At 47.5% G+C, this 25,003-nt stretch overlaps 1 protein-coding gene across 2 annotated transcripts in view; it reads right to left on the reverse strand.

Annotated features, from left to right (window-relative positions):
• Positions 1-16,434: 16,434 nt before the first annotated feature.
• Positions 16,435-25,003, reverse strand: part of DBF4B (DBF4 zinc finger B) — a 43,793-nt gene continuing 35,224 nt past the window's right edge. For both annotated transcript variants that reach the window (XM_040436491.1, XM_040436492.1), the window contains exons 10-13: positions 24,097-24,219; positions 22,252-22,345; positions 22,053-22,162; positions 16,435-18,888 (exon numbers count right to left, since the gene is read on the reverse strand). In XM_040436491.1, coding sequence (XP_040292425.1) covers positions 17,370-18,888; positions 22,053-22,162; positions 22,252-22,345; positions 24,097-24,219 — 1,846 coding nt within the window. In that variant the 3' untranslated portion in view covers positions 16,435-17,369. The remainder of the gene's footprint in view (positions 18,889-22,052; positions 22,163-22,251; positions 22,346-24,096; positions 24,220-25,003) is intronic.

Here is a 25,003-nt window from a genome sequence, read left to right on the forward strand (position 1 = left end):
TGTGCTGATGCGGACATTGCTGTGCTGATGCGGACATTGCTGTGCTGATGGGGACATTGCTGTGCTGATGGGGACATTGCTGTGCTGATGGGGACATTGCTGTGCTGATGGGGACATTGCTGTGCTGATGGGGACATTGCTGTGCTGATGGGGACATTGCTGTGCTGATGGGGACATTGCTGTGCTGATGGGGACATTGCTGTGCTGATGGGGACATTGCTGTGCTGATGGGGACATTGCTGTGCTGATGGGGACATTGCTGTGCTGATGGGGACATTGCTGTGCTGATGGGGACATTGCTGTGCTGATGGGGGCATTGCTGTGCTGATGGGGACATTGCTGTGCTGATGGGGACATTGCTGTGCTGATGGGGACATTGCTGTGCTGATGGGGACATTGCTGTGCTGATGGGGACATTGCTGTGCTGATGGGGACATTGCTGTGCTGATGGGGACATTGCTGTGCTGATGGGGACATTGCTGTGCTGATGGGGACATTGCTGTGCTGATGGGGACATTGCTGTGCTGATGGGGACATTGCTGTGCTGATGGGGACATTGCTGTGCTGATGGGGACATTGCTGTGCTGATGGGGACATTGCTGTGCTGATGGGGACATTGCTGTGCTGATGGGGACATTGCTGTGCTGATGGGGACATTGCTGTGCTGATGGGGACATTGCTGTGCTGATGGGGACATTGCTGTGCTGATGGGGACATTGCTGTGCTGATGGGGACATTGCTGTGCTGATGGGGACACCGCTGATAGGGACACGGGTGTCTTTGCGTTGTTTTGCTAAAGTTTTTTCTCTTTTGTTCTCAGTCATATCATGCTGATTACAAAAACGATCCATGTAAAATATATACATTTAATTTAATACATAACTGATTTTTTTTTCCGGCCCCCGAATACTTGTAAAATCTTCAATGTGGCCCTCCTGTTGAAAAGTTTGGAGACCCCTGAGCTAGTCGATCGGTTGGTCCACCTGGAAGGTAAAAAAAACAAAACTAAAAAGAAAAAACCAGGCCGCAACGCAATAAATTTATTAACTTTTGAACAGAACATATTAACTTTTTTAAACTTTTTTTACTTTTTTACTTACCGGTAATTTTTTTTTTGTTTAGTTTTTTTTACCTTTATAAAACAAACCTCTCCTTCCCCATGGGACAATGTGCAAAGCGCAAATCGCCCAAAGATGTGGCGAAGTACGTTATGCACTTTATCCCAGGTGAAATGAGAGGTTTGCAGCAGCTGTGAGTAAAAGGGCCCTAATAGCCCTGTGTGCCTGTCCTGTGAGATGCAATCCCTATGCTAGGTGTACCTGTGTGTGGTACTTCCGGAAACACTCTCGTAAGCATAGGGCAGGGTGGGCAGGACAGTCAGGACAGAAATAGCGGGTGTCACGCCTTATTCCACTCCTGCTACAGACACGACATCTTTTTCGGGGTGACGGTTGGGTTGAGGTACCAGCAACGACACTGGGGAAATGTCGCTCATGTAGACGGCTAACTACACTGGTGGATGGGGCCACGGAACCTTCTGGATACAGGAGGTTCTCGATGATCTCTTCCTGGAATTTGAGGAAGGATCGTGTTCTCCCAGCCTTACTGTAGAGAACAAAACTATTATACAGAGCCAATTGAATTAAATATACAGACACCTTCTTATACCAGCGTCTGGTGCGTCGGGAAACTAAATAGGGAGCCAACATCTGGTCATTGAAGTCCACCCCTCCCATGAGCGCATTATAGTCGTGGACTGAGAGGGGCTTTTCAATGACACGGGTTGCCCTTTCAATTTGGATTGTCGTGTCTGCGTGAATGGAGGAGAGCATGTAAACGTCACGCTTGTCTCTCCATTTCACCGCGAGCAGTTCTTCATTACACAAGGCAGCCCTCTCCCCCCTTGCAAGACGGGTGGTAACGAGCCGTTGGGGGAAGCCCACGCGACTAGTTCGCGCGGTGCCACAGGAGCAAATCCGTTCTAGAAACAAATGCCTAAAGAGGGCCACACTTGTGTAAAAATTGTCCACATAAAGATGGTACCCCTTGCCGAATAAGGGTGACACCAAGTCCCAGACTGTCTTCCCACTGCTCCCCAGGTAGTCAGGGCAACCGACCAGCTCCAGGGTCCGATCTTTTCCCTCATAGATCCGAAATTTGTGGGTATAGCCTGTGGCCCTTTCACAGAGCTTATACAATTTGACCCCATACCGGGCACGCTTGCTTGGGATGTATTGTTTGAAGCCAAGGCGCCCGGTAAAATGTATTAGGGACTCGTCTACGCAGATGTTTTGCTCAGGGGTATACAAATCTGCAAATTTCTGGTTGAAATGGTCTATGAGGGGCCGAATTTTGTGGAGCCGGTCAAAAGCTGGGTGGCCTCTGGGACGGGAGGTGGTGTTGTCGCTAAAATGCAGAAAACGCAGGATGGTCTCAAATCGTGTCCTGGACATAGCAGCAGAGAACATGGGCATGTGATGAATTGGGTTCGTGGACCAATATGACCGCAATTCATGCTTTTTAGTTAGACCCATGTTGAGGAGAAGGCCCAGAAAAATTTTAAGTTCGGAAACTTGGACTGGTTTCCACCGGAAAGGCTGGGCATAATAGCTTCCCGGGTTTGCGGTTATAAATTGTGTGGCATACCGGTTTGTCTCTGCCACGACTAAGTCCAAGAGCTCCGCAGTCAAGAACAGCTCAAAAAATCCCAGGGCCGAACCGATCTGAGCTGTCTCAACCCGAACTCCAGACTGGGCGGTTAAAGGGGGAACTACTGGTGCGGCTGAAGTTGGTGACTGCCAATCAGGGTTTGCCAGCACCTCAGGGACTCTACGGGCCTGTCTGTGCGGTGGCTGCGACGGGGTAACTACTGCACGTGCCACCGTACCAGCTTCAACTGCCCTTCTGGTGCTCGCTACTTCACCATGTTGTACGGCAGTGCTGGTACCAGGTCCAGGAAGGGCTGTGCTGCTGGTGTATGCCTCACCACGTGATCCGTCAGCGACAGCCCCACTCTGCTGCTCTTGAAGCGGATCCTGCGCAACCTGTGGTCTAGCGACACGGGGCCGGGTACGCCTGGTTCTATCAGGGACCTCCAACTCCTCGTCCGAACTTTGGGTCAGAGAGCCACTGCTTTCTACAGGTTCATATTCTGACCCGCTAGATTCGTCAGATGAGGGTTCCCATTCCTCATCCGACTGGGTCAGAATCCTGTAGGCCTCTTCAGAAGAATACCCCCTGTTTGACATTTTGGACTACTAAATTTAGGGGTATTCCCTGAGACTACCCAAGAAAAAAAAGCAAGCCTGTCTTACAAAGGGGAGGCTAGCGAAGTACCGGAGGCCGCTGCGGTTGATAAAAAAATATCAAAACAGATTTTTTTTATCGCCGCAGTGCGTGTAAAGTGAATGTGCAGTGATCAAAAAAAATAATTTTTTTGTCACTGCGGTGGGGCGGGCGTGGGTGAACGCCCGTGTGGGCGACCGATCAGGCCTGATCGGGCAAACACTGCGTTTTGGGTGGAGGGCGAGCTAAGGTGACACTAATACAATTATAGATCTGACCGTGATCAGTTTTGATCACTTACAGATACTATAAAAGTACAAATGCTGATTAGCGATACGCTAATCAGCGAATAAAAGTGACTGCGGTGCGGTGGGCTGGGCGCTAACTGACGCTAAACTACCTAACCAAGGGGCCTAAACTAATCCTAAAACCTAACAGCCAATACTAGTGAAAAAAAAAGTGACAGTTTACACTGATCCCTTTTTGTCTTTCACTAAGTCATTGACAGGGGGCGATCAAGGGGTTAATTTGGATGATGGGGGTGATGGAAGGTGATCTGGGGCTAAGGGTAGTGTTTGGTGGGTACTCACAGTGAAGTCTGCTCCTCTGCTGGATCCAACCGACGAAAAGGACCAGCAGAGGAGCAGAGAAGCCATATAACAGATCATATTTACTAACGATGCGCATGCGCGGGCCGGCTGTGACCGAAATCTCGCGTCTCGCGAAAGGACGCGCCGGCGCGTCCAGGCGGAATGAATCAACCACCTCCAGGACGCGTCGCTGCGTTCGGCGGTCCGGAGGTGGTTAAACAGGTTTTTCGGCCTCCACCAAATCAGCCGCCACAGCCTAAGCCTGGGTTTGCTTATGGGTCAATTCTAGATTTGCTATGCGGGACAACAGGTCGTCTACAGCTTTGGAGCGCAGTCTTTTGACATGCGAGCCCAGGGCTATTAGTTCCCCTCTACCCACTGCCTTATGGGTTTCCCACAGAACGGAGGGAGAGACCAGGGGGGGGTCACCCGCAGCATTAAGAGAAAAGAATTCAGACATAATCTGGGAGATTTTAGTTACATTAGCGGGGTCAGATATCAAGGTGTCATTAAGACGCCATATTCTTTCCCTTTTGGGAAGAGCGGTCATAGACACCCGGAGAAATACAGGAGCGTGGTCACACAGCGTGATGTTACCAATCCTCGTATCTACCACCTGAGAAATATGGGGGGAGGATAGGAATATGTAATCCAGCCTATGGAAAGACTTTTTTGCATTGGAATAAAACGTGTAATCCCGACTAGAGGGATGCATAGTGCGCCAAACATCTATAACCCGCAGTTTCTTCTGCGCAGTCTTTAGACGGCGTAGAAGTTTGTGGGATAACGCGGATTTCTGGGAGGACGAGTCACGGCCTGGCTCCAGGGTCACATTAAAGTCACCTCCTACTATAAGCATGCCCTCACTAAAAGCTGATAATTGAGCAAGGGTCCGAACGAGCCAGGGGATCTGACCCCTATTAGGGGCATAAATGTTAGTCAGAGTGACAGGTGTGTCAGTGATGTGCCCTTTCACGAACAAGAAGCGACCGTCTGTATCCACAAGTACTGCAGAGTGTCTAAAGGGCAGACGCTTGTGGATGGCCATGCTGACACCCCTGCTAGCTGAGGCATATGAGCTGTTTACAAACCATTGTGTAAATACATTTGGGGACAGTTTCGGGAGTTTTCCAGTCTTAAAATGAGTTTCTTGAAGAAATGCAATCGAAACATCATCTTTCTGTAACAATGAGAGCACCTGAGACCGCTTACATGGCTCGTTCAGACCCTTGGCATTCAATGAGGCAACTACAATAGAGGCCATTGTAAAGACAGAGGAGGCCTGTCGGCCCACAGCATAAGGACATCCAGTCTGGAAAGCAACGGACGGAGTAAGGAGGCAGAGGTAGGGAAGGAGATTAAAGGGAAAGACAAAGGAAAAACAAAAAGACATAACAAATGAGACAAAGACACTATACATGTAACAAGGCATATCTCCCCATGCATGGGGAGCTCATGGTCCCACCCAGCATCTGATATGATTGAGATCCTTTTTCATAACGGCACCCGGCCGGGATCTATCAGGGAGGGGCTCCTGTGGGACCACTAGGGAGTTTAAGGTGGGGTGTGGGGGAGAGGAATTGATCAGTAACATTACCAACATAAAGGCAAACATATAACCCCAGCAAAGTTATCAGTGCTAACATTGCATCAAATCTCAACCTGTATCTTGTGCAGGAAAGGTAGCAATAACAAGGGACAAAGCCCAAAGCCCATGGAAACGGGGCAATGAGCTAAGACCCTGATCAAGGCCACAAACAGGCAATAAACAGCTCTGATAGAGCAAACAGAGTCCCTTCAGCCTGAAACTCAAAACTGTCCCAGGACAATGAACTCAATAGTGAGTAAACATAAGAGACTTCAGCTTCTCACAGAGCAAAGTCACGTAACAGCAACTTGGGAACAGCCTTTCCCTTGCTTCTCTGGTCTGGATGGCGAGACCTGCTGCCACGAATACACGCACGGGGGGGAAGGCAGGGGGTCACCCTGATCAGCCGGCATCCAAGATGGTACTTCGATGGGTGCAATCCCAAGAGGGCCCCATATAGCTTTAAGGTCTCCCGGGGTCCACACCGTATACTGCCTGCCATTTTTCAAAATGGCCAAGCCGAAGGGATAGAGCCACCGGAATGGCGTGGCTGAGGCTTTAAGGGCCTCCAGGAGTGGCCTTATAATGCGCCTCTTGGCTAAGGTGGAGGGGGCCAGATCTTGAAAGAATAGAATAGGGGTCTCACCGTACAAGATGCGATCTGCCTCTCTTCCCGCCTTAAGCAATGCCGCAGTGTCCACATAGCTGAGGATGCCACACACTACATCCCGCGGCGGTTCATCAGGTTTAGGTTTGGGCCTCAAAGCCCTGTGGATGCGCTCAATTATAATCGGTGCAGCTCTTTCAGCACCTAGCAGGGAGGAAAAGATTTTGCGGGCAGCCGAATTGAGTGCTTCTATCGCAATATTTTCGGGTAGACCGCGGATGCGAATATTTCACCGCCGGCTCCGATTTTCTTGGTCTTTAATGCGTAATAGCGCATCATTTAGTAAGTCCCTGTGTGCTTGCAGGGCCGCGCTTGTCTTACCCTCATGCACCAAGATGGCTTCCTGTGCGAGCTCCAGGGACTCCACTCGATGTCCAATATGTCGCAGGTCTCCTTTTATTTCCTCCAAATCTCTCTTCAGAGGCGCCAGTGCAGATTCCAGGATATCCCTGAGGACTGCTTTAGAGAGCGAGGAGTTTTTTCGCATTGGTCTGCGATCAGATACATCGGAGGCACTTCCCGCCTCTGAGCCCTCTTCTGCATCCGAGAGCTGCCGCGCCATCTTGGACACTTCAGAGGCGGGGGTTCTGGATTGTTTTTTGAGATATTTTTCCATCTCAGGCTGTCTGGTGCGGGCCCCTGTCGGCTCTGGTGTCTCAGGGTGACGATCCTTGCCTGGTTTCCCCATTTGCACAGTGTTAGTAGCCAGTAAAAGGGGTTATATTAGCTGCCAGGGAGAGGAGCTCAGGAACAAGCAGCCATGCAGCTCCAAGGTCAGGCTCCGCCCCCCTATATTCCATTAAATCTTGTGCAACACCTAAAGGGTTAACAAAGTTTGTAAAATCAGTTTTGAATACCTTGAGGGGTGTAGTTTCTTAGATGGTGTCACTTTTATGGAGTTTCTACTCTAGGGGTGCATCAGGGGGGCTTCAAATGGGACATGGTGTAAAAAAAAAAACAGTCCAGCAAAATCTGCCTTCCAAAAACCATACGGCACACCTTTCCCTCTACGCCCTACTGTGTGCCCGTACAGTAGTTTACGGCCACATATGAGGTGTTTTTGAAAACTACAGAATCGGGGCAATAAATATAGCATTTTTTTTGGCTGTTAACCCTTGCTTTGTTACTGGAAAAAATGGATTAAAATGGAAAATTTGCAAAAAAAAAAATCGAAATTCTGAAATTTTATCACCATTTGCCATTAACTCTTGTGGAACACCTAAAGGGTTAACGACGTTTGTAAAATCAGTTTTGGGTGGTTTCTATTATGCAAGCCTCACAAAGTGACTTCAGACCTGAACTGGTCCCTAAAAAGTGGGTTGTTGAAAATTTCAGAAAAATTTCAAGATTTGCTTCTAAACTTCTAAGCCTTGTAACATCCCCAAAAATAAAATATCATTCCCAAATTGATCCAAACATGAAGTAGACATATGGGGAATGTAAAGTAATAACTATTTTTGTAGGTATTACTATGTATTATAGAAGTAGAGAAATTGAAGCTTGGAAATTTGCAATTTTTTACAAATTTTTGGTAAATTTGGTATTTTTTTTATAAATAAAAATGAATTTTTTTGACTTCATTTTACTAGTGTCATGAAGTACAATATGTGACGAAAAAACAATCTCAGAATGGCCTGGATAAGTCAAAGTGTTTTAAAGTTATCACCACTTAAAGTGACACTGGTCAGATTTGCAAAAATGGGCCTGGTCCTTAAGGTGAAATAAGGCTGTGTCCTGAAGGGGTTAAATCCAAGGGTTCACATACGTTTTCCACCTGCACTGTGAATGTTTACATGGGGTGTTCAATAAAAAACATGATAACATTTAATTCTTTGTGTTATTAGTTTAAGCAGACTGTGATTGTCTATTGTTGTGAAGATCAGATCACATTTTATGACCAATTTGTGCAGAAACCCATATCATTCCAAAGGGTTCACATACTTTTTCTTGCAACTGTATCTGAAGGATTTGCTTGCCTTTCTGTGGGTGGGCAGCAGCTCATCAAGCTCCCATCTCCCAGGATGCATAGTAATTAATTTTACACACTTATATAGCACTGACTTATTACACAGCACTTTACAGACATTAGCATCACACAGTCACTATCAGTATGTCTTAGGCCTCATGCACACAGCCGTTGTTTTGGTCCGCATCAGAGCCGCAGTTTTGGCAGCTCGGATGCAGACCTATTCACTTCAATGGGGCCGCAAAAGATGCAGACAACACACGGAGTGCTGTCCGCATCCGTTGCTCCGTTCGTTGGTCCGCAAAAAAAATAAAATAACCTGTCCTATTCTTGTCAGCGCTTTGCGGACAAGAATAGGCAGTTATATTAAAGGCTGTCGGTGCCGTTCCGCAGATTGCGGAATGCACATAGACGCCATCCGTGTTTTTTGGATCCTTGATTTGCAGACTGCAAAACACACAACGGTCGTGTGCATGTAGCCTTAAAGAGAGGAAAGCGGAGTACTCAGAGGATACTCACGCAAACACTGGGAGAACATACAAACTCCAAGCAGATGTTGTCCTTGGTCGGATTCGAACTCAGGACCCCAGCGCTAAGGGTACTTTCACACTAGTGTTTTTCTTTTCCGGCATAGAGTTCCGTCCTAGGGGTTTTATACTGGAAAAGAACTAATCAGTTTTATCCCCATGCATTCTGAATGGAGAGCAATCCGTTCAGTCTTTTTGACGTTTTAGGACGGAGATAATACCGCAGCATGCTGCAGTTCTCTCTCCGGCCCAAAAAAACTAAACACTTGCTGGAATGCCGGATCCGGCATTAATTTACAGATAAATGTATTAGTGCCGGATCCGTCCTTCCGGTCTGCGCATGCGTAGACCTTTAAAAATGTGAAAAAAATTAGAAATTGATCCGTTTGTCCGTGTGATCAACGGAACGACGGATCCGTTCTTGCAATGCATTTGTGAGACGGTTCCGCATCCGGATCAGTCTGGAAATGCTGTCCATTTGCATGCAGATTGCCTGAGCCGGCAGGCAGTTTCGGCGACGGAACTGCTTGCCGGATTACTCTGCCGCAAGTGTGAAAGTACCCTAAGGCACCAGTGCTAACCACTGTGCTGCTAGCCTGTTTACCCCTTTTTACCCCCTGCATAGAAAGTACTCCCTCACACATAGCCCTAGAGATACATATGTTGTGTAACACCCCTCGCAATTTTCTTTTCTACTGTCTAGACTAGGGATGCTCAACCTGCGGCCCTCCAGCTGTTGCAAAACTACAATTCCCAACATGCCCGGAAAGCCTACAGCTATCAGCCTACGTCCGAGCATGATGGGAGTTGTAGTTTTACAACAGCTGGAGGACCTCAGGTTGAGCATCCCTAGTCTAGATAGTGATATAGCTGTATATGTCTATGAATATAGTAGGTATGGATGAATGGGCTGCTTCACTATCAGATAACTATTCCAGTATTGGGAAAGGAAGGGGGCAGGGAGGCTGCTGAGCATGAATGCAGAAGATGGAACAGAAGCTTAACCAGCAGGGGCACTACTGAGAGGAAAATGCACAGACAAAAATATATTTTTATTACATGTGGATTGCCATATCTCATTTGGTGTGCCCTATTCGTCGTATAGAAATATTTTTTCTGGGATAACCCCTTTAAGGCTACTTTCACACTTGCGTTGCTGTTTTCTGGTATTGAGATCCGGCAGAGGTTTCCGTTTAGTCCTCATGCATTCAGAATGGAAAGAGATCCGTTCAGGATGTCTTCCGTTCTGTCAGCATTCGATTTTGGGACCGGACACAAAACCACTGCAAGCTGTGATTTTGTGTCCACTCTTAAAAACAGAGGAAAACAGATCTGGCACAAAAAAAAATAATGTAAGTCAAAGGTGACAGATCAGTTTTTTTTTTTGGAACAGAAAAAAAAACAGATCCGTCACCTATTGACTTTCAATGTATTTAGTGACTGATCCATTTTTTCCGGCCCCATTTTGATTTCACACAACCGCATCCTAACAGAATGGATGCATACTGAAGTGCAAAATCAAAACAATCCATTTAATTCCAGTATGGAGATCATCTGCCGGATCTAAAAGGCGGAATTAACAATACAAGTGTGAAATTAGCCTAAGAGTACAGATGAGTGAAGCGAGCTTTGGATGCCATATCCAAAGCCGCTTCGTTAAAAAACGGATTTTTTGTACTCACCGTAAAATCCTTTTCTCGTAGTAGGCATTGGGGGACACAGCACCATGGGTAGATGTCCAACTACCACTAGGAGGAGACACTAGACATAAAAAAAAAAAAAAAAAAGTGTTGGCTCCTCCCCGTTGGTCTATACCCTCTCCACAGGCACTAGACAGATCAGTTTGTACCAAAAGCAGTAGGAGAGAGAAGAAAAACAAGGAACCAACAACTCCCGTACCGGGAAAGATCAAGAGACCAGCCCGGAGAAGCGGAAGTAAAAAACAAAGGGTGGGATCTGTGTCCCCCAATGCCTACTACGAGAAAAGGATTTTACGGTGAGTACAAAAAAAAAAAAATCTGATTTTCTCGTGCATGGCATTGGGGGACACAGCACCATGGGACGTCCCAAAGCAGTCCCCGAGGGTGGGAAAAGAACAGCCATGCCACCTGTTGGGCATACAGGTGCGGGAGAACCACGTGACCCAACAGGAGAAAAGCACGAAATAGGCAAGAAGCCTCATAACAAGGGAGAAACCCCAAGGAAGCCACAGTGAAGACTGCCAGCACCCCAGGACAAATGCCTGGGAGAACGACCCAAATGCACGAAGAAGGCAAAGGGGAACAGCCAGCTCAGCCGAAGGCTGGAGAGAAAGTAGGACAGCACCGCGTATTGGAGCACCTAACATTCTAATCATCTCAGGCGAAAGCACAAACACCCTGAGGCCAACCCCTGACAGGCCGGGGGAGCAAGGAAACTTGGAATCACTGAAGGCCAAACGAGTGAGGGAAGCCATAGCAAGGCTCACATGTGAAGGGAGCAGGTCTCCCTTCACCGCAAAGCAGGTGAAGAAGAAGTTAAGCGCCCTATTGAAAGGAGAAAATCCCAAAGGCGCTAAGGGAAACCGCCAACCCTTGGAAGGGGAGGGGGTTGTAAGTAAAAGCCAGGAAAAGATAAGACCTGCATCCCCAAACCAGGAGAGGAGGAACGAGCCTCTAAAAACAAAATATCGCTGAGAAGCGCAAGACCGGAGAAACTCTGGCCAAACGAAGCATCAGGGGAAAAAAGGGGACCAGATGCAGGCCCCGGAAATCTCAGCAGGGACACACTGGAGTGAGGGAAGCCATAGCAAGGCTCACAATGAAGTGAGCAGGTCTCCCCCCACTGCGAAGCAGGTGATGAAGCTAAGCACCCTATTGAAAGGTGAAAACCCCAAAGGCGCTAAGGGAAACCGCCAACCCTTGGAAAGGGAGGGAGTTGAAAGTAAAGGCCAGGAAAAAAGAAAAGATAAGATAAGACCTGCATCCCAAAACCAGGAGACGAGGAACGAGCCTCTGAAAACAAAATATCGCTGAGAAGCGCAAGACCGGAGAAACTCCGGCCAAATGAAGTATCAGGGAGATGCAGGCCCAGGAAATATCAGCAGGGACACACTGGACTGAGGGACATGGGAGGAGAAGGGGAGTACTCCCAACAATCTAAGGAGGAAGGTTCTACAAACAGGAGGAAGTCCCTCCCGAAGGAGACCATAAGGTGGAAATGCAAACCGTAGCACTAAACCACTCAACACCAGGTACTTGACGTGGGAGGATGGGAAGATAGACACGAATCCCAAGAGGTCCACAAGGCTATTGGAACCCACAAGGGGAACAATCAACCCAGGCCCCTCCCAAACAATGATCATACAGAATCTGTGTGGTCAAATGAACGGGGATGAGAAATCCAGAAAGGAGTACCCGCTATGGGCTCACAAGGAACCAGGAACTGAAACACCAGAGGACAACAAAAAACAGAATATCCAAGAAAAAAAAAAAGAAAAGAACCACCATAGGGGAAGGAATTGGCCATGGACAACTAGCCGTTTTAAGAATAGTGGCTAGCAATCCGCATACATTGTCCCGGGGAGGGCAAGTACAGCGGCTTGGGTTGTACCACTAAAACAACAGACACCCATATGCATATGGCGAAGTCGCTATAAAAGAAACGGGTGTGACTACACGAAATGTAGAAACCAGCTGCGACAGACATACAGAAAACTCCCCGGGAAAGAAAGTACCTGACAGGCGCAGACAATAGCAAGGTCCAAGGGGACTGCCCTCTGTTAGATAGTACAACTAAGCAGAGAATATAAGGGAACACCCGGACCCAGAAGGAACTACGGAACCCTGTCCGATGCCAGAGCAATCAGCAGAAAATTCACCCACCAGGCAGGTGTGTGGCACTCAGTGGTTCTGTCCCTGAATCATCAGGGAGGACCGTCCAGCGAGGATAATGTCGCTGACCCCAGAGGGATTCCGTGTGGTGGAGGACATCCAGTGATGACCGAAAACTGCTGCAGCAGCCGGTGCTCACTAAGCTACGTACCACAACAAGGAGAAGATCCAGTGGAGATCACTGTACTCCACCAGGAATGGTCCGCTTTGTAATAGAAAACAACGCGGGTACTCCTTATAATATGGGGAACGCGGAGTGCAGCAGACAGCAGTATTTTATAGGGATGGCCATAGCAACCCTAGCACAAAAGCCAACAACCACCTGACCATGGTGTAGGGAGCGTGGTTGTATGTGGACCACCCACCAGAACAGATCAGCCATATACTGGGTACACCAGAAGTAGCACTAGACCAACAAGGTGCAACCCCCACCCCTGCCAAATATGGTTACCATGTACATGCTGAACCAGGATGGCCTGTTGTGGACAGTGCCACTAGAGGGGCACCAAACCTGGGTAGGGTAGGTTCCAACGTGCACGTTTGTCTAGACCTCACAGAGATTCTGCATGGTGGAAGACCGCCTGATGCTCTGTTCCGAGGGAATCGGTGCAGAGGTGTCCCCAGAGGCAACTGACAGAGAAGGCTTCGGCACCAGCCTCAGGCCTGTCCTGGGCGACCCGAGGAGGGGTGGAAGCTAGTTGAGACCACCCAAGGAAGGTCCGTGGGTTACTCCTTACGTGACCCTGTATCTGAGCGTGGCCCATCTGCAGGGAGGACCCTAGGGGAGGGGGGGGGGGAGAGGAGGACACCGCAATTTGTAGGTAGCGCTCCAGCGACTCCGCCAGGGATTGGGTGAGTCAGGCAAGGTTCCCATGGTTCAACAGGGAGGGAGCCCATTAGGGGGGACCTACACAAAAGGGTGGGAGAGGAGGACAAGCCGACCACATGGAAACCTCCGTAGACAACGGACGCACGTGAAATACGTGGCGATCCGATAGGGAGCCAGGGAGGAGAGGCCCTCATAGAGCAGCAGGGTTGTCCTATCTGTCCCCGGATGCCACGTTCCCAAGAGGTGCTGCAGCAGCTATAGAACAGGTGCAGGGCTGCAGGAGAAGGCAGCAGGGGGGGGAAGACTGCAGAACAAAATCAGCCAGAGGCTGCCTACCAGACCCCAGGAGCTGTGCAGCGCGCCCCATGCAGGAGAGCAGAAGATGGCGACCTTAGTGTCATCAGAGAAGGAACCGACAGCCGGAGGAAGAACCGCCCCTCTGAGAAGAGCAGGGAACCTGGAGCTGGAATGGGCAGGCAGGAGAGGCCCCTCCCAGGCTCCCCCCACGGAGGGGAAGCTAGAAAGTGGACGGGGAGTTGCGGCCTAGTAGGCCCGAAAAGCCGGGGCCTCGATTAGTGGAGCGCGGCCGGGAACGAACGGAAGTGCTCCGGAGCTGCTGCTGCGACGAACGGGGGCCAGGTGGGGGAGAAAACTGGAGAAGCGACCCCCAGAGGAGAAAAAACGGAAGGCCAGGGGGCTTCTGGGGCCAGGATACAGCTAACAGATGCAGGTATCCGGGAGAGAGGAGAGGGGGGAACATGCCCAGGCCCGGGGAGGAGGATGGGAGACCCTAATCTAAAGGAACATACTCACCCTCAGATGTCTTCAGGCGCAGCAATAACCACCCCCTCGGCGGACTCAACACGGGAACCGCGGGACTGCCGGAATTCCACTGCGGAAGCAGATTTGGGGACTGGGTGGCTGCCAGGTACCTGAGTACGCGCCCGCAGGGGGGAAACTAAAGTGGAACACGATGGAGCCACCCCTGCAGCAGGCCGGAACCTGCAGAGAAGAGAAAAAAAGATTGAAGAAAAAATTAAATAAAAAAGTAGCAGGATGACCTGCGCAAAAAGGGCAGGTCAGGTCTGCCTCCTACGGACACTAGAACAAGACTGATCTGTCTAGTGCCTGTGGAGAGGGTATAGCCCAACAGGGAGGAGCCAACACTTTTTTTTATGTCTAGTGTCGCCTCCTAGTGGTAGTTGGACATATACCCATGGTGCTGTGTCCCCCAATGCCATGCACGAGAAATATTTGTTATAATACTGTACGGAGACTCATCTCCGTACAGTATTAGAACGTATGGGCTCCAATGAGCCGAAGCAAGCTATTCACGAAGTCACGCGAGACTTCATTGAATAACTTCAGTAGTTGATTACAGTGAAAAACCACTTCAAAACCAAACTTGGCTTTGGTTCTGAGTTGTACCAAGGTTTTTCACTGTAATAATCAATTACGGAAATTATTCATCGAAGTTGAGCGCAACTTCGGCTCATACATTCTAATACTGTATGGAAACAAATCTCCGTACAGTATTATATTTTTTTTTAGAGAAGCGACTTTGGATGTAGCATCCGAAGCTGCTTCGCTCATCTCTACCTAAGAGTGTAGAGGTGATACATGAACCATATAGGAGGTTACGCTGCCCGTAGTACTGCATGCAATTATTCTGTCCCTGCTGTTACCATTTCTCAGATTTGCTGATACACAGTAGTCAATCACAACCAGCAGAGAAAAGCAGTGGGGGAGAGGAGACCAACAGCCTGAGCGTTCATCTTATTGTAACAATTCAACAATCCTCGTATAATCCATCTAGTTGTACATCTAGTTTATATCAGATATTACAATAACTATAAATATTCTCAAGAAAAACATGTACCTATCCACAGCGTGGGTGACATGTAATGGCAGTCCTGAGCCCCCACTATTCCAGAGAAGTTTGAATGGAGCGGGGGGTCCAGGCATGTGCCCTGCGGCTCCTTTCATTGTCAGGGTCTGAGATAGCCGAGCACTGCCAGCTCCATAGAGCTGTGACCACCGCTCAGTCCAGGGGACTAAGCATTCACCCCCACCTTTCCTTCTAGTGATTATGGGGGTTGCAGTGAAGGTATTTATTGCCCATATTGTCGATGAATGTTTTGTGGAATAACCCGTTAAAAACAGGAGTACTTTACTGTCACAATGAGTTTAAGAACAATCTTCTGAAAGCAGCAAAGAGAAAAAGTGAAACAAGTTTTTATTTTTATAAAAATAAAACAAAAATATTTAAGTTACAACTTCACATTATAGATTGAGGAGGATAACACTGACGGACATACATATACGAAAGAAACCTAGTATAACCACAGTGGTGACAGCCAGAGAGAGCAAAAGCCATCCATATACACAGGATTATACAAGACGATAGAAATACCTCCATCTGAGGACCAAAGACCCACATAAAGACTAGGGCGTCATGTAAACAAATCTTTTGGCGACACCGTATTCCAGTCGTCCAGTCTTAATAGCTTTATACAATAGAATCACAATCATACGGAAAGTACTCGAGTATAAAGAGGAAGATGGCCATCTGGTTACATGCCTCCTGTATCAGTTATCCATCCATCCCTGGAAATTGGTAAGGCGGCTCATACAGTAATATATTGTGTATAAAGTACAGCTTCTGCTTTGGATAGATTTACATCTACAATATGTGGATTGGTTTACACTGTAGACTAGATAGAAACGGTTTGATATCTGTACAGATCAGATGTAACCGAGGTGTCTAGGTCAATAAGCATGACATCTGGGCATGAGGGTCAGGTGGCAATCCTCCCAATAACACTTAGGCTCCATTCACACATCCGCAATTCGATTCCGCATTTCCATTTCTATTGTGCGGCCCCGATCCGGAATTGAGGACCCGCACTTCCGGGTCCGCAATTCCGATCCTGAAAAAAATAGAACATATCCTATTCTTGTCCGCAATAGCGGACAAGAATAGGCATATTATCTTAGTCCCGGCAATGTGCGGTCCGCAAAATGCGGAACGCACATTGCCGCTGTCCGTGTTTTGCGGATCCGTGGATCTGCAAAACACACATGGATGTGTGAATGGACCCTTGGGGTAGGTTCACATGGCGTCTTTTTGGAGGAGGTTTGAGGCAGATTATTCAGCCAAAGCCAGAAGTGGATTTGAAAGGAATCTGAAATAAAGGATTGGAAGGCCTTCCACCTCTCCTTCCTGCCAGATCCTCTCCTGGCTTTGGCTGGAAAACCGGCAGGAAAATCCACCTCTAATTCTCCTGTAACTCTGTGAACCTACCTTAATAAAGGTTTAATGTAAAGCGGCGGATTTGCTGGAGAAAGTTCTGCATATACGTGAATGTGGAGGTAGTAAGCACGTGGATTTCTGCAGACACCTTTCAGATGAATAGGACAGTTTCAGGAATTACTGAATACAGATAGGGTATATTCCCTAACACTTAGATGGTCAGCTTACGGCTCTAGCCCTTGACTCATACAAGATTAAGACGGTCTGCCCTTCAAAACACTATAAACGACCAGGTGAAAGGTACGTTTCATCTAGAGATCAAAAGGTGTCTTGCCGCATAATATAGACATATTAATTATGACAGTTATTATAGTTTGAGCCATCATGAGCACGCAACTTGGTTTTTCAGATCCATTCATGGGAGGGGGATTTAGACTTGAGATGTGAATTTGCCTGTTCCTGAAGGCTGTGCAGGTATAGGATTTGTCTGAAGAGTCTTCGTTCTTGGCAGGATCAGAAGGTTCGGCATTTAAACTCCAGCTAGAACTTCTCTATGCCATTAAGAGTCATTAAGATGCACTTAATAGCTGTGGGCAGAAGCAGAGGGCTCACTAGCTCATCCTTCCCGGAAGGAGCAGGGGGCGGGGGAGGGGATAGCAATATAGAGAGCTAGTGTAATGGACAAAATGGGAGAAAGATGAACACACAGGTAATAAGCACTGCAGAAACACGAACAGGTAGATGACAAGATACCAGGAAATGATGGCACCAATCATCAGTCTGTTTACCCCTTCACGATGCCACCCCACTAAGATAAATATCATAGGACGTGTGTGACAGGGTTACAGTCGGTGTAGTGCCGGGGGACCCCAAAGTTTGCTCATGAGCCAACACCGAGCAGAGCTGTTTTCCATACAAACTCTCATCCAAATTAACCTGAGCAGTTCTTAATTCTCCAAAATGAGCAGTCTGTTGAGGGTTACTGTGCCGCTGAGACACAAGCTGCGAATCCCAGTCCGATTCTGATGAGTTTTCATACTGTGCAAGCTTAGGGTTGAAGCAGAGCGTGAGGGCAGTGCCTTCGCCCTCGGTTGCTCTGTTACTGCGATCTCTATCTGCCCAGTCACTAAACACAGGGACTGTTGGCTGGTTCATAGAACTGGGAAGCTGGTGAAATACCCACATAGGCATTGGCTGGCAATGTAATGGCTGTCTTTTTGCAGGAGGCTGACATGGAGAAAAGCAGTGCTTTCGCTTACCTACACACCAGTCTGTAGTGGACACCATTGTCTCTGTCTCTTGTGAATCAACCAAATTACCCAAAGGTTCAGTACTTTGTGTAACAGTCACATCACCTTCTGTACCTGGATGCCAAGGTGCCAATGTCAACTGGTCTATGGATAAGTTGTTACTTAGTTCGGTTTGTACCTCATGTGATGCATTTACCAGCAGCTTATTTTGTGTGGAAACCAACATAACATGTTGTCGATGATCCACTGCAGGCTCCACTAGTGGCACCTCTGCACCAGAAACTGGATCCAGATGATGGACCGTGCACTCACTTTCAGAAGCAGGCGCTCCAGCACTGGGCATAACATCATCTACCAGTAATTTATTCGTTTGGTGAGGAGCAGCACTAATTATTAGTGGCTCTAGATGTGCAGAGATGATAGGATCTCCTGGTACTGGTTCATTAGATGATCCATTAAAGCCACCCTGTGCCAGTGCATGAAGAGAATCTCCTAAGGCATTGAGGAATAATGGCTGTACCGATGTATTCTCCATGGCCATCTCTGGATGCGGATCGAGAACATGAGCTGGGGGTATAACAAGCGACTGGACACTGTACATGGAGGTCAGCCCTGCTTCCTCTGTGTACCAAGAGACCTCAGTAACAAGTCCTACATGGGACGCCTCCCCTGCCTCAGCTAAGGGAAGATCACACTGCACCAGTGCATTTGTTGTACTCGATGTACACTGGAGTCCATCTTCTTCTACAACTAAATTCTCCGGTAAACCCCCATTGAATTCTTGTTCTGCATTTATCACTGTGTTTTCTACTGATAGATCCCTAGACAACGGGCTGTCGATCACCATAGAACATGTTGAATCTTGTTTTACATGTTGTTTCTCTGGTGGATCCAGGTTGTGCTCCTCAGTGGGAAGTTCTAAGCTGTGGGCCACGGATTGCTCTTTGGATTCAACTTGTCTGTGCTCCTCCTTTAACAAGCATTTGTCCTCTGTTAGTGCAGGTTCCTCTAAACTTTGTGCTGGGGCTCCATTGTCACTTTGCTCTTCCCTGGGTTTAAACCTTAAAAAGACAAAATAATTTATATATCAATGCATCACCCAATAATAAAATCTCTAATTCTATTGTAGAAGTCTCTCGGACTTCTCATCAGGGTCCGAACATTCAGGCACAAGCTTTCCCGACACTGAACCCCTCAAGAATGGTAAATGTTGGGTGATGCTTCATATTCCTGTGCATGAATATATGTACTTCTGTATTATAAACTAAAATGTATTACACTGAAAGAACATGCCTGTATAAAAGGACACATTTACCAGTAGTTGTGCGACGTACAGCGGCATCACTACAGCATTGTGAAAATTCTGTATATGTTACATCAGACAATGTAGTAGATACATGAAGGTCTTCATGACAAGGTACAAAGTCACACAGGTCATTATTCAGGCTGGAAGCTTCTAATTCACAGGTCCCCAGGACACTACAGGGGGTTTGATTACTGATAAAATCCTATTTCTGGAAGTACGCCTCAGTGGCCAGTGACAAAGAGGTTGCTTGGATCTGGGCTGAGAGCCATTGGCTGTGGAGTGTGGCCAAATAAGTAATCAGGACTTTAAAGCGATCTAGATGGAGGAGGCAGAATCTGAGAATCTTCAAAGCACAAATGTGCAAAATCTGCAGATTGCTGGTTGTTTTGAAACTAAGTGTATATACATACGGCAGTGTAGCCCAGTGGTGGGCAAACTTTTTTGTCAACTGAGCCAAATATCGCCAAAACCACGATTGAAATTTCTTTCGAGAGCCACATTTTTAAAACCTAAAATATTGCGTCAACAGTACCAGTGAGGACTATTAGGGCTCATGCACACAACCGTGTGCCCGCCGTTGCCATATTGCAAGCCGCATACGGCGGGTCCGCAATACACGGGCACTGGCCGTGTGCAGCCCGCATCATGGACCCATTCACTTCAGCATGCGCTACTTTTTTGCGTTGCAGGCAGTCGGATGCGGATCGCGAACCCCATTCAAGTGAATGGGTCCGCGATCCTCATGCAGCTGCGCCATGGTCTGTGTCCATGCATTGCGGACCGCTATTTGCGGTCCGCAGCACAGGCACGGCGCCCTTACATTCGTGGGCATGAGCCCAGAGTGTGTTTTTGAATACTTTTATATGTACTTTCTTTTATTTGGATCTTTATCATTTTTTACTTTTATTAAACTTGTCTGCAGATGTGGATGACGCACTTATGGGGGATATCTGTGGATGACGCACTTATGGGGGATATCTGTGAATGACACATATATAGCATAAGATGCTATATATGTGCCCTCCACAGATATCCCCCCATAAGTGCCCTCCACAAATATCCCCCCATAAGTGCCCTCCACAGATATCCCCCCATAAGTGCCCTCCACAGATATCCCCCCATAAGTGCCCTCCACAGATATCCCCCCATAAGTGCCCTCCAGAAAGTAAAGTAATGTATTAGTGGGAAGAAGGGAGGAGGCAGGGACACTTGCGGCGGGGTCGGTGCAGTGCCCGGTGCTGTGCACACACCAGGGGCAGCTCCTACCTTTCTGCTGCAGAACTTTTCGCTCCTCCTGAGCGGCGGCCTCTTCACATGGCCGGTGTTCTGCTGAAAGTCTGCCGCTGCCCGCCCTTCTGCTGCTGTGCGCAGCATGACATCTCACCCTCAGTCATGTGCCTCCTGCCCCGCCTGCCTGCTTCATTCATAAAGTGGAAGGAGCAGACAGACGGGGCAGGAGGCGCATGACAGACATTTTGCAAGCAGCTTGAGCGGAGCGATATGGCTGCGCGGCCGCCCACCCGCCAGCCCGAACCAAAGAGCCGCACAGATAGGTCATCAATATCAGATCGGCGGGGGTCCCTGGTGTTAGAAGAGACTGGGCACCCTGTGAGCGCTGTGGCCTCTTCCTAAGCCGTGTGACTTCACCGTTCATCTCATCAGCTAAGCCCCATTCAAGTCAAAGGGGCTGAGCTGCAATACCAAGAACAGACTATTTACGATATACGGCGCTGTGCATGGTAAGCGTGCCTGGGAGGCCGCTGAGCACCGCAGCTTCCTCGAACCGCTGATCAGCGGAGGTGCCAGGACTCAGACCCCCCGATGATGTGATATTAACTTATCCACAGAGTAGGTCATTATCAATATTATTTCCTGGATAACGTGCAATCTGCTGGGTTCATTAAAGATCACAACCGTATCTGTTTTGCAGTCCAAAAAAGACTAAAAGACCATCACACACTTTGTAGTTCAATTAGAACATGTCCTACAGGCATTTTTACATCTTTTTTTTTTTTTGCGGGGTGGACATCCTGTGTGCCGTCCGCATTTTTTGCAGCGTCCTAGAAATAAATGGGTTTTGGTGCCTTATATGAAAGTTCACTTATAATGCAGCCAATAGAGGAGGAGGCAGGAATCCATTAAAGAAAGATAAATTGGAAAGTGATTTCTTTCTACAGGAGGAGATGCACTCAACTAAATGCTAAGCTGCACAAAGGCAGGAGGAACAAGTCGCACTCCCAAACAGTGCTGCAATAGTACATTACCTTGCTGAATATGCAGGAAACAAATTACATAGCACAATAATGATTACCTTAACTTTTTCTCAATGTCTAGGAACACAGGTCTACCCAAGTTTTAATATATATTGTAGAATTAGGGCTGCATTATGGTAATGCTTCAATGAGCAATTACTCATCAGAAAGCAGCTCAAAAGGAAAACTATATTCTATAAATGCAAGAATTGAAAGCACATCTCCATCTACACACTTACCATTGGTCTGGTAATACAGTATTTTCCTTTAAGATACTACATGTCAATTCTTTCCATATAAATAATATCCACCAACACCATACATCTAGCAACTGTATACATTGCCCTATGTCCACATTGTTCAACTATTCCCAGCTGAAAGCAAATAAATTACATCTTAAAATCTCCTCTCATTTATTACCTTGCTTTGGAACATCAGACTCTTTCCTGTTTACCTCAATAAAGGCCCCAGAGGACAAAATAAATCTTTAAGAGCCTATCAATGTGTACGTCAGATATAGTCATGTATTCTAAAAAAAGAGCTGTAAAATGCTCTTGCTGACATCGCAATAAGCCTTCAACTTTCTAGAAGCTCAGACCACTGAGCCAAAACTTAATAAAGCAAAATGGGCAAAGGACCATAAGATGAAGACATTGTGAGCACTTACCCATGAGGCAATGGAACAAAGTCGCAGACGATATCAGATGTGATGTCATCAATGAGTCTGTAATTGGAGGCATTGAGAGCGAAGAGGCAGTGCTGCTCGCTGATCAGGTGCTAAGGAAAGTGAAGGGACAAGCAGTGTGAGATCTTGTACCGATACTTTCCCGTCTTACCTTCTAATGAGCGCATAACGCTAGTCTTACCTCGCTAAGCTTTGCGTAGGTCATCTGGCAGCACTCACAATATCCACTCTTCTCCCAGTTCTGTGGCCTCTCTCCGTCATCCTTGTCCTGTTCCCTAATAACAGAGGGGAACATTAATTAATATACACAACTGCATTTGAACTGCTGCTTCCCCACATTCCTAATATTCAGCAGGGTGTCATATATCCAATAAAGTTAAAGGGGCATCCCGGTTGTTAAAAGTTATCCCCTAGCGGCAGCTCAGACATGTCACTCCATTCATCTCTTTAGGAGTTCCAGAAATAACTGAGCACTGCACTAGCCGGTCTCTGGAACTCACAGAGTTGAATGGAGCAGCAGTGCGCATTCTCAACCTGCCACTCGGTCCATTTCGGGGGGCTCCGATGGATACGAGGTACTCTTCTCGTGATCGGTGGGGGTTCCAGTGGTAGGATCCCCATCAAATCTAATAGTTATCCCCTATGTGGCTAGGGAATAACTTAACCGGAATACCCTTATAAAGCAATGTGCTACCATAAAATATACTGTATATTCCTCCGTATAAGACTACTTTTTAACACATGAAAATCTTCTCAAAAGTCGGGGGTCGTCTTATACTCCGGGTATGGCGGGCGCTGCAGTGTCGGGACGCCAGAATTATCAACAGAGAGAGCCTGGGCTATTGCCTTGTATCCCCAGCAGCTGAGAGCTGCGATGTAACCCACGGCATATGCCCCCCCGCGCTGTACCTTGTATACCGCCCCCTGCTCTGTACCTTGTATGCCTCCCCCCTGCTCTGTACCTTGTATGCTCCTTGTACCGCCATCCTCCCGGCCACTCGCATCTCGCTCCTACGCATGTGCGAGATTTCATGCGGCGAGCGTGGATACACAGGATCCTCACGGCCGCTCGCATCTCGCTCCTGCGCATGTGCGAGATCTCCGTGCGGCGCAGATGTGCATATGTGAATGTGAAGAATAACATAACAAAAACATGTTCAGGGTATAGGTGGCACATGTTTAGGGTCTGGGAGGCAGGGAGGGAGGACAAAGAAGGTGGTGGGATGCAGGGATGGTGGCGATACCATGGGATGGCGGTGGTACCTAGGGATGGTGGTGGGATGCAGGGATGGCAGTGGTATCTAGGGATGGTGGTGGGATTTAAGGATGGCAGAGGTACCCAGGGATGGTGGTGGGATGCAGGGATGGCAGTGGTATCTAGGGATGGTGGTGGGATTTAAGGATGGCAGAGGTACCCAGGGATGGTGGTGGGATGCAGGGATGGTGGTGGGATTTAAGGATGGCAGAGGTACCCAGGGATGGTGGTGGGATGCAGTAATGTACTGCTGTGTGTTGAAAAAGGGGTAGTCTTATACGGCGAGTAAATCCGAAATTCTATATTTTCAGTGTAAAAGTTGGGGGTCGTCTTATACTCCCAGTCGTCTTATACGCCGGCATATACGGTATATAATTTTTTTTTTAAAACACGTTTTAAACAGACATCATTACCTTAAAGTAGCCGTCAGTGTGTTCCTAATCATGTTTTTCATTCCTGCACTTTATTAAAAAAAAAAAAAAAAAAAAAAAAAAAAAGTATGTTTGTCCTGCTCTTCTCATCAACTACTAATGGCAGACTCCCTTTATGACTCAGCTCTCGTGTCCAGATACCCACATGATATACTGAATGTGCAGATGCAGTGAATATACAGCTTCCCCCAATGCATATGCACATAATAATGAAAATGGGTTATACTGCAGTACCATGAAATATTAGCATGTACAAATATATTTGGGGAGTTTTATTCTAATGAGGGCTTGTCCAGCTGGGTTAACCCCCTTTGAAAAAAACATAGCCTGTAGGACATACCCTAGGTCTCTGTCTTTATGTGTACTGTTGTTGGTGCGAGCAGTTTCGAAAGGACTCCTGTCTGAAGAGATAAAGGAGCACTCGGGGAAGTTGGAGAAGGAGCAGTGGATTGGACGGTATTTTCTGCAAAAAAGAGCAGATAACAATATTAAAAGACAAGATTATGACTACAACAATACCTACAACAGACATGTCCCACCAACCTTAGAAGTTCTTTGTCACATGTCCCAGGTGATATATCACCAAAGGCAGGAGATCCATGGATTGTATAAAGAGAACCTGTCACCACTGTTTCGCTTGTGAAATGGACATAAGCTTGCATTCACACATGAAAAAACTGGCTACTTTTGTTGCATGCGGTTTTACCACAACTGCATTATCAAATAAAATAAAAAAACTGAAGTTGTGTCAAAAATACATGCAGTTTTGCCATGGATCAGCAATGGTATGGCAGTGCTGGATCATGTGAATACCAAAAATAAAACTTGAAGGGGCAATACCAACTAAAACTTTCATGACATATCAATTGTTTATACCACAAGTGTCTGACAGGAGTACAGGCAGCACCTATCTAATAGGCGACACAAAAAGGCATGTCTGTGACTGGATGGTTGAGGGCCAGCCAAAATGAGGGCCGCAGGTTGTGTCCCTTGTCTAGACCATGTTTCTTAACTCAAGACCTCAACAGATTTAAAGATATCCCATAGACCAGGGATGCTCAACCTGCGGCCTTCCGGCTGTTGTAAAACTACAACTGCCACCATGCCCTGCTGAAGGGTGTCCGGGAATGTTGGGAGTTGTAGTTTTGCAACAGCTGGAGGGCTACTAGTTGAGCATGCCTGCCATAGACGGTATATATGCCTGTGACAAGTCCTAAAGCACGTACTATAATTCCTGAACTATCGTC

Source organism: Bufo bufo, chromosome 6 (assembly GCF_905171765.1).
Source record: "Bufo bufo chromosome 6, aBufBuf1.1, whole genome shotgun sequence".
Taxonomy (NCBI): domain Eukaryota; kingdom Metazoa; phylum Chordata; class Amphibia; order Anura; family Bufonidae; genus Bufo; species Bufo bufo.